Genomic DNA, 15,658 nt, shown 5'->3' with positions numbered 1-15,658 from the left:
CACAAGAGAGTTCTCCACTCCTCTACTCGTTGCAGAAGACCTTATGCCACCAGACTTGAAATTCTAGACCTAGAAAACCTTGAATTACGCCATCTTCAGTCTGATTTAAGTATGGTATATAAAATCATACATTGCAATGACTTACCTGTCAGCTTCAACCACAACAAAACAAGAGCAAAGAATAGATACAAGCTCAAGCTTAACCGCTCCAATCTTGATTAAAATGACCACTCTGACTTCAGCCACAGAGTGGTCAATGTCTGGAATACTCTACCTGACTCTGTGGTTTATTCCCCAAACCCCAAAAACTTTAACCTTAGACTGTCTACTATTGACCTCACCCCTTTCCTAAGAGGCCTGTAGGGGGGCGTGCATAAGCGCACCAACATGCCTACCGTCCCTGTCTTGTTGTTTCTTTTATTTTTCTTATATGTATCCATGTATTCATAACTATGGTTTTACTTACACCTATTATCTTGTAAGCAATTGACAAACCAAATAAAATAAATAAATAAATAAACAAGAAAGAAAGAAAGAAAGAAAGAAAGAAAGAAAGAAAGAAAGAAAGAAAGAAAGGTGGCCAGGTTTGGGGACCCCCCTGCCCCAGAGAGATAAACCCCCGCACCCATCCCCATTAAAAAAAAACACCCCTCGCTCCCTTCTCGATTTTGCCCACCCGGCGGGCGGAGACGACTTAAAAGGCAGCTGGGCGAGCACCAGCCTCGTTTGCAAGGCGAGGAGAAGGCCGGACCCCTTTGCTCGGTGAGGATCCGGGGGTCCCCAGGGCAGGACATTTGGGGGTTGTGAAGGGAGGGGCGACCTGTCCAGGCTCAGCAAGAGGGCAGCGCCCACCCACCCCGTCGACGCCCTCCCCTTGGAAGAGCTGGACGGGGGTGGAATTAGCCCCCCACCAAACACACCTGGCAACCCAACGAGTCCCCAGAAGCCTGGGACTCCAGTGCCCATCATCCCCAGCCCCCGGGGGAGCTGTAGCGCAGCACCGTGCGAGGAGGGAGCCCCGGCTGGGGAGGATGGGAGCGGCAGCGCTGGGGGGGGCGGGGGCGGGAGGGAAAAGCGCTTCCGTCCAGGCTGGGGACGATGGGTCGCGAGCCCCCCCACCCGCCCGCGGCGCCCTCCTCCTCCTCCTCCTCCTACCCAGGCAGAGCTCGACGACGTAGGCGTAGTAGGACCAGAGCACCACCAGCACGATGATGAGGACGGGCAGCCAGCCGAAGACCCGCTGGCAGCACCGCAGCCCCCGCGACAGCGCCATCCCCGCCGCGGCGCCCCTCGCGGGCCGGGCCCGGCCGCATCGGCGCTCGGCTGAGCGGGGCTGGGCGGCGCCGCCCGACCCCTCCCTGCCTTCCTCGCTCGCTCGGGGCTCGGCTGGGCCGCCTGGCCGGCCAGCGCGCGGCGCGACGGGAAATGTAGTGCCGGCAGCGGCGTGGCGGGCAGAGGGCCGCCCGTGGGGCAGCGCGGACGGCAGGGAGACGCGCATGCGCGCCCTGCCTTCGCACGCCCAGCTCCCCCGGGAAGGCGCGGGGATGGCCGATCGCTGGCGGGGGAGGACGCAGCTAGGAAGGGATCGCGCGCTGCTCTCCGGAACGGTGGATGGAAACTTTTCATTCTAGAAATAAGGAGGAATTTCCTTGACAGGGAGAGCAATTAACCAGTGGAACAGAAGTTGCCTTCGGAAGATGTGGGAGCTTCATCCCTGGAGGCTTTCAAGAAGAGACTGGACTGCCATCTGTCAGAAGTGGTGTAGGGTCTCCTGCTTGGGTGGAGGGTTGGACGAGATGGCCTACAAGGTCCCTTCCAACTCTGATTATCTGTTAAATACCTGTTAAGCAGGAAAACCTGCACCATTTCAGACAAATGGTTGTCCAGCCTCTTCTTGAAAGCTTCCAGGGTTGGAGCACCTACAACTTCTGAAGGCAACTTCTGTTTCGCTGGTTGATTGTTCTTACTGTTAGCAAATTTCTCCTTAGTTCTAGGTTGCTTCTCTCCTTGATGAGTTTCCAACCTATTCTCCAAAGCACCAGAAGGCAGGTCAAGAAGCAATGGATGGAAACTCTTCAAGGAGAGAAGCAACCTAGAACTAAGAAGAAACTTCCTGACAGTGAGAACAATCAACCAGTGGAACAGACCTTGCCTTCAGAAGTTGTGGGAGCTTCATCACTGGAAGCTTTCAAGAAGAGACTGGACCGCCACTTGTTAGGGTTAACCCTAACCCTAACCCTAAGCAGGGGGTTGGACTAGAAGACCTCCAAGGTCCCTTCCAACTCTTATTCTATTCTCTTCCCAGCCATAGGATGGCTTGTGGTTCTTCAAGGACTGCAAGACCATAATCTGTAAACCTAACCATGGCTTAGTATTCTGGATGAATGTGAATGAGAAAGCTGTGGATGTGGATATTTTCCAATCCAAAGCACCAGAAGACAAGAAGCAACGGATGGAAACTACTCAAGGAGAGAAGCAAACTGGAATTAAGGAGGAATTTCTTATCAGTGAGAACCATCAATCAGTGGAACACCTTGCCACCAGAAGTTGTGGGGGCTCCAACACTGGAGGCTTTAAGAAGAGGCTGGACAGTCTCTTGTCTGAAATGGTCTATGCCCCATACCAGGGATCTCCAAACTTGGCAACTTTAAGCCTGGTGGACTTCAACTCCCAGACTTTGTCTTTCAGCAGGAGATCACACAGAAGTAACACCTTCTCTTTTATCTTATTTATTGAGGAGACTGAAATGGACACCAGTCTGGGGTATAACATCCTGGGTGGGTCAGTGCCTTACAATAAAATATAAATACCAACAAAATGATAGTAACAGCAAACAGTACTATATGTCAGGGGTCTCCAACCTTAGTGTCATGCCCCTATTGGAATCAGATTCTGAGGGAGAGGTGGAACAGCTGACAGAGAGTGGGCGTATGGCTCCGGTGGCTGGAGGATATGGGAAGGGCACAGGCCAGCTGGGCATTCAGGGGAAGACCCAGGCCTACCCGCCTCTTCATCCTAGGGCATGCAGGAAGGAACAGATAAGGGGGCAACATGAGTTGTGTGGTTTACAGGGAAGGAAAGGGCCCTGATCCCCTTCATGGGCTGCAGCTGGGAAGACTGTTTAAAAGGGCAAACTGCGCATGGCAAAGTTGCTGGAAGCAAAGCGTGCATTAACTTTGTTTGTCAAGTCTTATCTGAGTTCTGGCGTCCTCCCAAGTGTGTGTATTTCGTTATCTTTTGATGTCTGCAATTCCTTATCCTGTCCTGTCTCGTTAATTGTGCAGCGTGGTTTGTGTTGGTTTTTATTTATGATTTATATATGTACTTTGAGTTTGGATAGAATTTCTTCCCTTTAAAAACTGTTCTTGGGAGAGTTTTTTCTCCAGCTGATCATAACTGGACATTGGAGGCCAAATTGGAGGAATTAAAGGGACTTTACCTATTTTTGTGACTTTGTTGCTTTTGTGCCACACCCCTTTTGGGTCATCACACTTGGCAACTTTAAGAATTCTGGGAGTTGAAGTCCACAAGTCTTAAAATTGCCAAGGTTGGAGATCCCTGCTATATATTGTCCCCAAACAATATTCCCACCCACCCATCCACCCATCTTGGCTCCAGCCTCATCCCAGCCCAATCTACAGTTTCTTGAGGATGGTGGACTTGAATTGTTGAAAGGTGAGATAATGCAGATTTGGGGGGAGGAGGGGCAGGGTGCCCTCATTTGAAGGCAGCTAAAGAGAGAGCAAGAAGGCCGGCTCTGTGTGTGTGTGTGTGTGTGTGTGTGTGTTTGTGCAGTCGATTTGCATTGTTGCATGGGCAGCGTGTCCTCCGTGCCCCCCGAGGTTGAAAGAGCAGCTGCAGGTGGCGGCTACGTGCTGTGGCTTCTCTGCCAAGGGGGCAAGGCCGTTTGGCAGTGCAGTGGGGCAGTGACTCAAAAGTGGGCAGAGGGGCTGCTGCCGGGGGTGGGATTCAACTTTTTTCACAACCAGTTCAGTGGGCGTGGCTAGGTGGGCATGGCCACGTGACTGAGTAGGCGTGGCTTTTGGGGGGGCAGCACACCCCTCCATTTTGTGGGCGGGGGCCTTCGGGGCCTCAGGGAAGCCTCCTAGGGGGTGGCTTGCTCCAGGAAGCTTCCCTGGGGCCCAGGAAAGCAAACAGAAAATGGAGTGCAGAGTTTGCTGTGCTTCTCCCTCCATGTTTTGCTTTCCTGGGCTTCAGGGAAGCCGCCTGGGTGAAGGAGTAAGACAGCAAGGGGAATCCCAGCACAGCTGATCATAGGAACAGTTGAGGGTCTGGAGGCGGAGGGATAAAAAATAATTTAAAGGAGTGACTGAAACCTAATCAGCGATGTCGGGCATGCACACAATGTTGTGCATGCACGATAAGGACTGACTGGGAGGAGCGGGCGGAACGGGGCAGGGCTAGCCAGCCGCAAGATTTTCCAGTTCTCTGGATTGCGCAGAATCATAACAACCAGTTCTATAGAACCGGTCTGAACCGGTAGAATCCCACCCCTGGGCTGATGGTGTGTGGCTGCCCCTGGAGGCGGAGGGGCAGGTGTTTCTTCAGGCACCATCTTCACAATGTCTTTTTAAGATGGATAATATTGAATCCTAATGAATATTTCCCTTTCAGCTCCTATTCATTTGGGCATTTACAAAAAACAAAATGAAACACCCCACCCTTGATTCTCTAGATCTCTAAGACTAGATTACTGATTGAATTCTTTATTGTCATTGTATGTATATACACAGTATACATACAACAAAATTCACATAACACCCAGAGACCAGATTCAACATGAACACACACATGGCAATCCTCAAACACCTCCCCACCCGCGAAAATCCCCCACCTTCTAAAACACAGAAGCATCCACACAACAGAATAATGTCCAACAGCTCACTGACGGTGGTCCTTAAGCATTGTGAAGTGCAATTATAGTTCTGGGATAAAAACTATTCAGAGAACGTGTGGCCCGAGTTTTAATGGTTCTGTATCTTCTGCCAGAAGGCAACAGTTCATAAAGATTGTAAGCAGGATGGGAAGAGTCTCTGAGAATGTTGTGCAACTTCCTTAAACAGTGAGATGTGAAGATGTCATCCAGGTCTGGTAGCTGATACGAGGGACAACATTTTAATTTGGACTTCAACCGCAAAAAAGGCAAAATCCGTTGCTTCCCCAAGCTGTCTAGTCAGTTGACAGTTGTCTACTCAGATGGACTACCTCTGGTTAGCAGATTCAGGGCTCACTTGCAAAATCCCCTTAAAGTTGGCTAAACAATTAAAAGGCCCGTTTGCCAGCTGATGATTATTTTTCAAATCTCAGGTCCAGGCCAATCACAGCCTTAATTGTGACGTCAGCAGTCCTCCTAACCTCACTGGCTGGAGCTTGGCAATGTCCAGCATCCTTGGTGAGTCTGGACCACAGTGCTGGGAGGCTCTGCTCAAAATCCCTGGAAAGTGACTACTTTGCTCAACAAATGCAGTCCTGGCACCACGAGGGATGTGGTTGGGGAGGAGGGTCTGGATCCTGGCATGGTGGAAAATAGGCTCTGGGCTTGCAGGAACTCAATAGGCGGGAGAGTCAAAATGTTGGGAATGCTTAATGGAACGAGGCACATACTATCATGTATGGTGGAGCTGTAAAAAAGCACAAGAGTTTTGGCACAGGATTGGGAAGAAATGATGGGGTTTAAAATAGACCATAGACCAGAATGCTTTTTATTGGGAATTATACTTCCCCCCAAAAAACATAAGGAAGAGTTATACTTGATAATACATGTCATCACTGGGGCAAGAGTGTTTCCTCAGAAGTGGAAGGAGAAAGAAATCCCTAGTGAAGAGGAAGTAATAAATAAATTAATTAATGCTAATGTTTAAGCCACACCATCATAGTTTCCGTCTCCTCCTCTTTTATGGCCCTCCCCAACACTTCTCCTTCCCCTAGTTATGCCTGTGTAATGCAACTATTAGCCACTGAATGAGTTTTCTGGAGGAACAAGGGACTCCCTTAAACAGTGAGATGGCCCAATTCCTACCTGCCATGATAGATAAAAAATATATATATTTCAAAGGATGGAAGAAACTGGCGCTAACCAGGTGAGCATCCGGTGAAGAGTGGTCAGTAAAGCTTGAATCATTTCAAAGTGCTTGTTCCTGTCTCCATGGTAACCTGGGATGTCCTGAGATGCAAAGAGAATTTTCAGAGTAGAACCTGATGATGCAAAGTGGTGTCACTGCAGAAGGCAAGGAACGCATCAGCGATGGCTCTCAAGAAAACATCCCAGCCTAATCCTGACGACTCGCTTTCTCTTGTGCCCAATCTCCGCATTCACATAAACAGGAAAAAGCTATCATTTGGGTAGTAGATGACTTTTTCATTCCTTTATCTTTCCTGAATGGTTGGTAATCATCACTCTTTACCAATTGTGCAAGAAGACAGAGTTTCTAACCATATAGTTGTCAATGTTCTTAAATTATCTACCTACCTATCTGTCTCTCTGTCTACCTACCTACCTACCTAACTGCTGCCCATCTCACTATCCAAAGTAACTCTGGGTGGCATTCCGGAACTGCTATAAAGTAAAAGGTCTATATCAGGGAAGGGATAAATGAATTGAAAAGTCCCAATTTCATGTCTCAGGTTCACAATATACAGTATTTGGGAGAGGCCTAGGCGGTTGAGTCCTCAGTCCTGATACACATTGATTTTTGCCTTACATTTCAGGACTATCACAAAGAAAACAAGCAAAGTGCTTGGTTTTCTTGGTCCATTCCTATACAGATCTTTGGATGTTGGCAATATCTAAAGCCTACTAGATGGTCTTCCATCCAATTGTGTCAAAGATTGATAAAAGGTACACACTACACATTGCATTCTTGTGAAATATCAGATTTGTTTTCAGATAATCTTGGTCCAAGTCAGACAATTCTGCATGATGTCCAGTTGACACACGTACACACACAATATGCACGCATGTATGTAAATGAGCATACTTTGCAAAGATACCTGGCTCCAGTCGGTAGCCATTAAAATATTCAGAAAGAATGTTTTTATGATTAGAGTTCTATTTGTCAGATGTGTTTGACTGCTGGGCTGCAACTTGCAGCCTTCTGCTCACATTAGTCTTGATGGTGCTTAAACATTTCTTAAATTAAGACAATAAACTGTTCATTCCTAATCCCAACAGTCATCCAGCAAGGTACCATGGTAAATGGTACCAAAAATGGCTGGGATTTTTTAAAAAAAGGAACCAGGATGGTTGCAATAAACCAGGAAGGTTGTAAAAAGTAAGGAAAAAAAATCATGGGAATGATTGATCCACTATCAGGAGAAAATGGCAAGGACGTGACAGGCAGCTGGGAGAAAGCAGAACTGCTATTCATTCTTTGTATCCGTCTTCATGGAAAAGGAAAAAAATAGCCCAATCTACCAAAAGCAGCCCCATAAAAGACAGATTAGGAATATAAATCAAAATTGGCAAGAAAATGGTAAATCCACTAGACAAATTTAAATCACAGGGCCAGATGGACTACATCTGCAGTTGAGTAGTCTAACAAACAGAAGGACTAGGGGTGACATGATAGCAGTCTTCCAGTACTTGAGGAAATAGACTAGACTTCTTTATTAATCAAGTGTGATTGGACACATATTACTTATTACTCAATATTACAAAGAGGGGATCAACCTATTCTCCAAAACACCTTAGGGCAGTACAAGAACTAACAGATGGACGCTTATGGAAGAGAGATCCAACCTAGAATTAAGGAGAAAAGTTTCTGTCTGTGAGAACAATGAACCAGTGGAATAGCTTGCCTCCAAAAGTTGTGGGTGCTTCATCCCTGGAGGTTTTTAAGAGATTGGACAGGCATTTGTGCAGAATGGTATGGGGTCTCCTGCTTAAGCAGGAGGATTGGACTACAACAAGGGTCTCCAAACGTGGCCTGGCTGGGGAATTCTGGGAGTTGAAGTCCACCAGGCTTAAAGTGGCCAAGGTTGGAGACTCCTGCTCTAAATCAGTGTCCCTCAACTTTGGCTACTTGGAAGATATGTGGACTTCAACTCCCAGAATCCCCCAGCCAAGATTGAGAAAAGGGGAAAGCTGGCTGGGGAATTCTGGGAGTTGAAGTCCCCCAGGCTTAAAGCTGCTAAGGTCGGAGACCCCTGGACTAGACTAGAAGACCTTCAAGGTCCCTTCCAAATCTGTTCCTCTTGTTGCAGCTCCGCCAAAGGTCACCCCCAAGAAAGACCAGCGACGTCTCCGCATGCTGGATGCATCGGAAACAGGGAAGGGGGGGTATTAGCGATCGATTTCCTCCAGGAGGAAGATGGAACGAACCTTGCCAGCGGAGTTGGCTTTCGGGGCAGCCACTGCAGCTCAAGGCGGCCCGGTCTTCGTCGAGGTCTCCCCGGACGGGAGTGACGGAGGGCCGGGGGCGGGGGGAGCGCCGCTGCCGACGGGCGAAGCTCTGGGAAGGGGGAGGAGGCAGCCAAGAGGCGCCTCGGGGCGCTGCCCGCCGTCTCCGCACGAAGCCTCGCTCGCAGCCGCGGGGACCGTGGGGGAAGCCCCTCCTCTCTGTCGCGGGACGTCCCCGCCGCGCCTCGCGACCGGCCCCGCGCGGCTAAACGCTCCCGAAGAAGCCGGCCGGCGCCCCGCGGGGCTCCTCCGCTCGCTGCCCCAAGAGCGCGGCGCTTCCCGCCCTTCCGGAGCTGTCCTTTCAGCACCACGGCCCGCCAGCCCGCCGGGAAGGCCCGCGGGAAGAGGCGCGGTCGGGGAGCCGCCCGCCCGCCCAGCCGTCCCCGACGCCGGCCGGCCGGGCTTCCAGGGACCGGGCCGGGCGGGGGGAAGCCGATGGCGGCGTCAGGGGCGCCGAGCGAAGGAAGTGTTCCCCGGGTGCGGAGCGGAGCGCGCATGCGCCCCCCCTCTGGCCGCCCCCTCCTTTCCGACCCGATCGATTTCTCAAGGTGTTCCCTGCCCGGCGGAAGATGGCGACGGACTAAGGCGAGCGGCGGGCGCGGGAGGGGGAGATGGACAGGCCTGGCCGCCGCGCCCGGGCGCTCCGGAGTGGCCTGAAGCGCAAGAGGAAAGGCGAGTGAGAGGGCGGGAGGCAGGGAGGGAGAGCCGAGGCAGGCGGGGCGGAGGGACGGAAGATGAAGCGGGCCAAGCGCTGAGGCCCCGAGCGCCGGACCAGCAGCCGGACGCCCGGGGGGGGAGGAGGGGGGAGGAGGGGGGACGGGGGAGGGAGATGCCCGGACGGCGCGGCGCGGCCTCCTCCCGCCCGGGCCGGCCATGCTGAGAAGCGCCGCGGCGGCGCAGCACCATGCGCCGGGCCCCGGCAGCCCTTAGCGGCCTCGCGGGGGGAGGCTGGGGGCGTCCGCGCGGGGCTCAGCGGCGGTGGAGGAGGAGGAGGAGCGGGCGGGCCGTGGTCGCGGGCCGCAGGGCGAGCCGCCATGGGGCCGCCCCTCCCCTTCCCACCGGGCCCGGGCGGCGGCGGCGGCGCGAGCGGCGGTAGGTGACATTCTGCCCGCGGAGGGGGCGGCCGGAGGAGCGGCCGAGCCCGGGAGCCCCCGCCGCCGCCGCCGCCGCCGCCGCGCCGCCCCCAAAATATGACCGGCGGCGCTTGGATGCAGCCACGGGAACACGAGGCCGCCGCCGCCGCCGCCGCCGCCGCCGCCCTAGCCGCCCGCCTGGGCCCGCCCGAGAAGCCGTGCGCCGACTCGGAGCGGGCGCAGAAATGGCGCTTGTCGCTGGGCTCGCTGCTCTTCTTCGCCGTCCTCCTCTCCGACCGCCTGTGGCTCTGCGGCGCCGCCGGGACGCGGCTCCGAGCTGAGGCCAGAAGCCCGGCCATGTCGGCGGCCGGGCCCGCCCTGGTGGGAGGGCCGCGCAACCGGAGCGCCTTCGAGGGCCCCGGCCCGCCGGCGCCCCCGCCCTGCTCGCCCGCCGCCCCGGCCCGCCGCCCGGACCTGAGCTCGGCCTGCTCGCCGCGGCGCCTCTTCCAGCAGGGCTCCCTGGCCGCCTTCGCCGCCGTGCCTCTCCGGCTGCCCGCGGCCGCCGCCCTCGCCGCCGCCGCCGCCGCCGCCGCCTCTCCCCAGCTGGACTTCCTGGAGGGCCACTTTCGGACCTTCCGCCTCCCCTTTTGTGACGCTTACACGGCCTGGGACTTGCTGCTCGGCATGGCCGGCCCGGAGAGCCTGGACTGCACCTTGGCCAACCTGCTGATGGATTTCCTGTCGGCTGCGGCGGGAGCCCAGCGCGGGGAGGCCTGCAGCAGCTGCTTGGAGGCGTATCAAAGGCTGGACCAACACGCTCAGGAAAAATACGAGGAGTTCGAGCTTGTGCTGGAGAAATACCTGCAGGCCGAGGATTATTCTGTGCGCTCCTGCATCAGAGACTGCAAGGTAGGGAGGTGGTGGAGCGGGAGCGGGAGGGGGGGCACCCCGAAACGTTTCCCCTGCAGCCAGACCCCCTTGGCCCTGGGCCCTGGCATTGGGGGGCAACAGCTGCTCCGCCTGTTGGGATTCATCCCACTGGCCGCTGCTGTGCCTCCTCCCTCCCTCCCTCCTCTCTTGACCACCAGAGTGGGCCTTCTCTCTTGCTGCTCATAAGCCGGACTTGGTCTGGACAGATGGGTTGAGATGGGAGGAATGCCAGCCACGGAGAGAGAGCGAGAGCCAGGCGGTTGGCTTCTTGCAGGTTGGCTGCTTTCAATGGCTTTTCGGGCAGCAACCCTGGTCAGAATTTCTTGGGAAGGATGTCGATTGTCCTCAGTGATTTGCTGTACAGCAGGGCTGCTCAGGGGCTGGGAATCTCATCTTCCTTGGTAGCCAAATAGCCTCCTGATTAAGTAGCCACTCTGAACTGACAGGACAACTCACCTTGGCTTTGCTATGTAAGGCTCATTCTTTTGATCTAGAACCAAGGAACCTTTTTTTTTGGAAAGCTGCTCTCCCGTATGTTACTTTTGATTAAGAAGGCAATGGATCTGCCTTGTTGACAACACTCTCTACTGCATTGTAGTGTAATCTCAACTTTTGACCGGTGTTGCTAGTTGCTTTGAGCTGCCTCGCTGAACAGGGAACGTTTAGCTATTATGTATTCCTGTAGATGTCCCAAAGTGTTCTCTTTAACTGTGCATCAGTTTATTATACTTTCCAAACTTCGCTCACATCAAAGCATTTTAGGAATTTTACTTTGGGATGTTTGATCTGTTTGATCTTTGATAACTGCTCTCCAGGGCATCTAACACATCCCAAAGACTCTTCCAAAAATTGCTCCTACTGATAGACATGATTTGGCCAAATGGATGTGGCTGGGTTTGGGTCAATGGAACCTCAGGCCCAGTTCCATGGGTAGCATTTCCAGGTATAACGTGTATAGAACTCAGCAGAAGGTACCTGGGGGTCCAGGGCTCTGGCTTGGGTACAGACTCCCTGACCTGCCCCCTCCCTCAGCCACTTCTGGAAAGAAGATGTCCCAATTAAGAATTGAATCCCAGAGAATTAATAGCTCTTGCAGGGATAGAGAAGAGTAAGAAGAGCTGAAAATGTGACCTGAAGCATTTCTGGGTTGTAAAGAAAATTTATCTCCAAACTGACTGCATTTGGTGAATCTTTTAAATGTTGCAATAAAGCCAAGAACAAATGCAACACTCTATTTATTAGGTACTGTAAAATTAATCCACATGTGGATTTTGTTTACATACAAAATAATTTTCAGTTCGCATGCAATGTAAGTTTCAGTGTTCTTCATTATAAGAATTAGTTTGACAGTCACTTCCTCTCTGAAAAGGCTTTAAGGTTTCATAACATTAAATGCACCATTTTTGGAAAGTGGAACGTGCCTTCAAGAAACAAGTACAGGGGACACTGGTTTCCATACGAACTTGGAAATGTAGGGAGACTTGCTGTTTCCATTAACTAGTGTAGTTCTGTCCAAAATTGTTCCTCATACAGAGTTAACGTTAAGAAAAAATAATCACATTGGCACAGGATGTTTCTAATTTGGATCTGGAACATTAAATGTGCCTTCTCTGTGTCCTCTGATCCCACAATAAATTATTCCACCTCATTATAGCATTATATTAAAAGTACATGTGTATATCATGCATGTTGAATATAACATATAGTTTAGGCTTTTAATATTATGTGGAGGGGAGAAGATAAGATTTCTGGTGATTCTATTGATACTTGCATATCAGCTTTGACTGTGGGACTTTCATGGGGAGAAGGAATGGAGGGTCCCTGAGATTTTCTGCGTTGTCACAATATGGAAAAGAAACCATAATTGGAATGGAGAAGGTTTAGTTCCATTGACAATGCAAGATTTATACACTTGGATGAGAGGGGAACTTTTGGAGGAGGCTGGTATGTAGGTGTGTGGTTTGTTTCCTTTGGAGATTGGTGTAATGATCCAGTCTGTCTCGATGTGTCAAGTGTTACGTCATTTTATTTTGTCAGGTGTTCTCTTAACTTAAAAACAGTAAGGGTTGGCTTCCAACGACAAGCTCATGATCCCAGTTTACTCTGGGATCATCATATTTCACTCCTATAGATGTTCTCAGAAAAGAGTCAGTGATGAAAAGTGTCCTGAAGAAGACACAAACAAATTGGAGCTGGAGTGAGAGAGGATTTAATTTAAAAGTGTAACTTTTCCCAAGTCTCTACTTTTTTTTCCACTGACTTCTTAAATAAAGCAGTCCTCAATCCAGGAAAAAAATTGTATCGCTGGTATTAAAGTGTTGCATATTGTATTATGAGTGTATTTTTAGCAACATATTCAAAAACTTTGAATGACTTTTTTCTGTGTTTTCAGGTCTAGTGCATACATACATGGTACATAGAACATGTCATGCCCCTGGTGGAGACTGACTCTGAGGGAGAGGAGGAACAGCCAACAGGGAGTGGAAGTGGGGCTCTGGAGGTTGTGGAGGAGGCTGGGGGAGGGCAGAGGCCGGCTGGGCAGTCAGAGGAGGACCCAGGCCCATCCCCTCTCCATCCTAGGGAACACAGGGAGGAGAGGATAAGGGAGAGGCGTGGTCTACAAAGGAGGAGAGGACCTTGATCCTCTTCATGGGCTGCAGCTGTGACAACTGGATAAGAGGGCGGACATGCGTATGAGTGAACGCTGGAAACAAAGCGTGGAAATATCTCTAGGTTATGATTCCTCTCTGAGTTTGGCGTCCTTCCCAGTGCGTGTTCTGATATCTGTGGACGTCCTCCAGCCCTTATCTTGCCTGGTTTGTGTTGTTTTTTCCCCTCCTTGTAACGCTTGTGTGGGAGTTTTTTTGTCTCCAGTCAAGGATATTTGGAGCTTTGAAGCAAAGTGAAGGAATAAAAGGGGTTTCACCGGATTTTTGTGACTGTGTTTATTTTGTATCCCCACCCTGAATCATCACAGAACATTACAGTTGGAAAGGTCCTTGGAGGTCTTCTATCTCAACCCCTTGCTTAAGCAGGAGACCCCATACCATCTCAGATAAGTGATTATCCACTCCAGCCTCTTCTTGAAAGCCTCCAGCTTCTGAAGGCAACTTCTGTTCCACTGATTGATTGTTCTCACTGTCAGAAAATTCGTCCTTAGTTTTAGGTTGCTTCTCTCCTTGATTAGTTTGCACCCATGGTTTTTCTTCCTTGCCTTCAGCTACTTTGGAAAATAGGTTGACCCCGTTTTCTTTGGGGAAGCCCCTCAAATATTGGAAAACTTCTATCACGTCTCCCCTGGTCCTTCTCTTCACTAGACTAGCCATGCACAGTTCCTGCAAATGTTCATTGTATGTTTTAGCCTCCAGTCCCCTCATCATCTTTGTCGCTCTTTTCTGCGCTCTTTCCAGAGTCTCAACATCTTTTTTACATTGTGGTGACCAGATCTGAATGCCATGTTCCTTTTAACACACACATATATATATGAATGCCTCTGATGTTTTTTAGAGGATTGTAGAGAAATTAGAAGTATTACAACGCTGCTTAAGCTCTCTTGCTGTGCAGTACAGGTCAGATAGCAGCTTGAGGAAGTAGAAACCTAATACAATGGTAAATATTGTAAATGAGTATTTCTTCCTCTGGAAAGTGGGAAATTGTCTATTCTGAATCAATGCATTCCACCAAAGAATGGTCCCAGTTCTTTCACTGTCAATGAGGCCTAATCTATATGTGCTGGTATACCAGCTGTACCCACTCCTATACAGGTACTCCTCGACTTACAACCACAATTAAGGCCAACATTTCTGTTGTTAAGTGAGACATTAGTTAGGTGAGTTTTGCCCCGTTTTATGACCTTTCTTGCCAGAGTTCTTAAGTGGATCTCTGCAGGTGATAAGTTGGTAACTTGGATGTTAAGTGAATCTGGCTTCTCCACTGACTTTGCTTGTCAGAAGGTCGCAAAAGCAGATCACATGACTTCCAGGACACTGCAACCGTCATAAATACGAGTCAGTTGCCAAGCATCTAAATATAAAACATGTGACCATAGGGATGTTGCAAAGGTAACTTGGTAACTATAAAAAATGGTCATAGGTCACATTTTTCACTGCTGTTGGAACTTTGAACGGTCACTAAAGTCAAGGATTATGTATACAGAAATGAGTCGAACACGATCTTTTCATGAATTGGAAAAATTACTCAATTTGAGCTGCCTTTTGTACTAGCCCAAAAGCTACGCAACTGGTTGCTAAAGGTAGTACACCTTGAATTCATCCCCTGTGCTGTGTTGGCTGCTCTTTACTTTAAGAGCCAATGCCAAAATGCACGTGGCCTGAGGCAGCATCACAGACTCAGGAACCTATTATATTTGTGGAGAGCAGAGGTCTCTTCACTGCTGATCTTGCTTTTCTTACAACAGGCTTGTATAAAACCCGGCTGAGTTTTGAGCAACTGCTAATGTGATATTTTGGGATTTAGAGCGAGCTGTGAACAGAACACGTTTGATACTCGAGCTATGTTTCAGATTAACAGAGTTGGAAGGGACCTTGTAGGTCATCTAGTCCAACCCCCTGCCCAAGCAGGAGACCCTACACCATTTCTGACAAACAGCAGTCCAATCTCTTCTTGAAAGTCTCAAGTGATGGCACTCCCACAACTTCCGAGGGCAACTTCTGTTCCATTGGTGGATTGTTCTCACCGTCAGAAAGTTTCTCCTCATTTTCAGGTTGAATCTCTCCTTGTGGTAATGCTTCCAGTGAGGTAACACAATTTCAGGGCAAGTTGTGAACTTGTCTTCTCTCAAATATGGAGATATTTTTTAGAACTACGCCGCCTCCAGTCTGATCTAAGTATGGTATATAAAATCATACATTGCAATGTCCTACCTGCAAATGAATACTTCAGCTTCAATCATAACAATACAAGAGCACACAATAGATACAAACTCAAGGTAAATCACACCAAACTTGATTGCAGGAAATACAACTTCAGCAACAGTGGTCAATATCTGGAATACTCTACCTGACTCTGTGGTTTCTTCCCCAAGCCCCCAAAACTTTAACCTTAGACTGTCTACTATTGACCTCACCCCTTTCCTAAGAGGTGTCTATAGGGGGCATACAAAAGCGCACCAGCGTGCCTACCGTCCCTGTCCTATTGTTTCTTTTTTCTTGTTTGTATCCATTTCATGTGTTTATTACCATGTTTATACTTATACCTGTTGTCTAATAATTGCTTG

The 15,658-nt window shown here is 50.2% G+C and overlaps 2 protein-coding genes and 2 long non-coding RNA genes across 6 annotated transcripts in view; 2 read left to right on the top strand and 2 right to left on the bottom strand.

The window, feature by feature from the left end:
* ZDHHC15 (zDHHC palmitoyltransferase 15) overlaps positions 1–1,332 on the bottom strand; it is a 38,187-nt gene extending 36,855 nt beyond the window's left edge. For all 3 annotated transcript variants that reach the window (XR_015745032.1, XM_026703116.2, XM_087940881.1), the window contains exon 1: positions 1,156–1,332. Coding sequence is in view for 2 of the 3 variants with exons in the window: in XM_026703116.2 (XP_026558901.1) it covers positions 1,156–1,273 (118 nt within the window). In the remaining variant the exon portion in view is untranslated. The remainder of the gene's footprint in view (positions 1–1,155) is intronic.
* Positions 1–15,658, top strand: part of LOC148124756 (uncharacterized) — an 801,081-nt gene that overhangs the window by 758,806 nt on the left and 26,617 nt on the right. The window lies entirely within an intron of this gene.
* Positions 1–15,658, bottom strand: part of LOC148124757 (uncharacterized) — a 75,188-nt gene that overhangs the window by 33,979 nt on the left and 25,551 nt on the right. The gene's annotated exons all lie outside the window — the stretch shown is intronic.
* The window catches only part of NALF2 (NALCN channel auxiliary factor 2), a 33,368-nt gene continuing 26,617 nt past the window's right edge, over positions 8,908–15,658 (top strand). Inside the window, exon 1 of the mRNA XM_026703190.2 lies at positions 8,908–10,401. Coding sequence (XP_026558975.1) covers positions 9,610–10,401 — 792 coding nt within the window. The 5' untranslated portion in view covers positions 8,908–9,609. The remainder of the gene's footprint in view (positions 10,402–15,658) is intronic.

This window comes from Pseudonaja textilis, chromosome 12 (assembly GCF_049901715.1).
Source record: "Pseudonaja textilis isolate UNSWEBS1 chromosome 12, rPseTex1.2, whole genome shotgun sequence".
Classification (NCBI taxonomy): domain Eukaryota; kingdom Metazoa; phylum Chordata; class Lepidosauria; order Squamata; family Elapidae; genus Pseudonaja; species Pseudonaja textilis.
The sequence above is the reverse complement of the archived record's forward strand: the minus strand, read 5'-3'. Positions and strand labels throughout refer to the sequence as shown.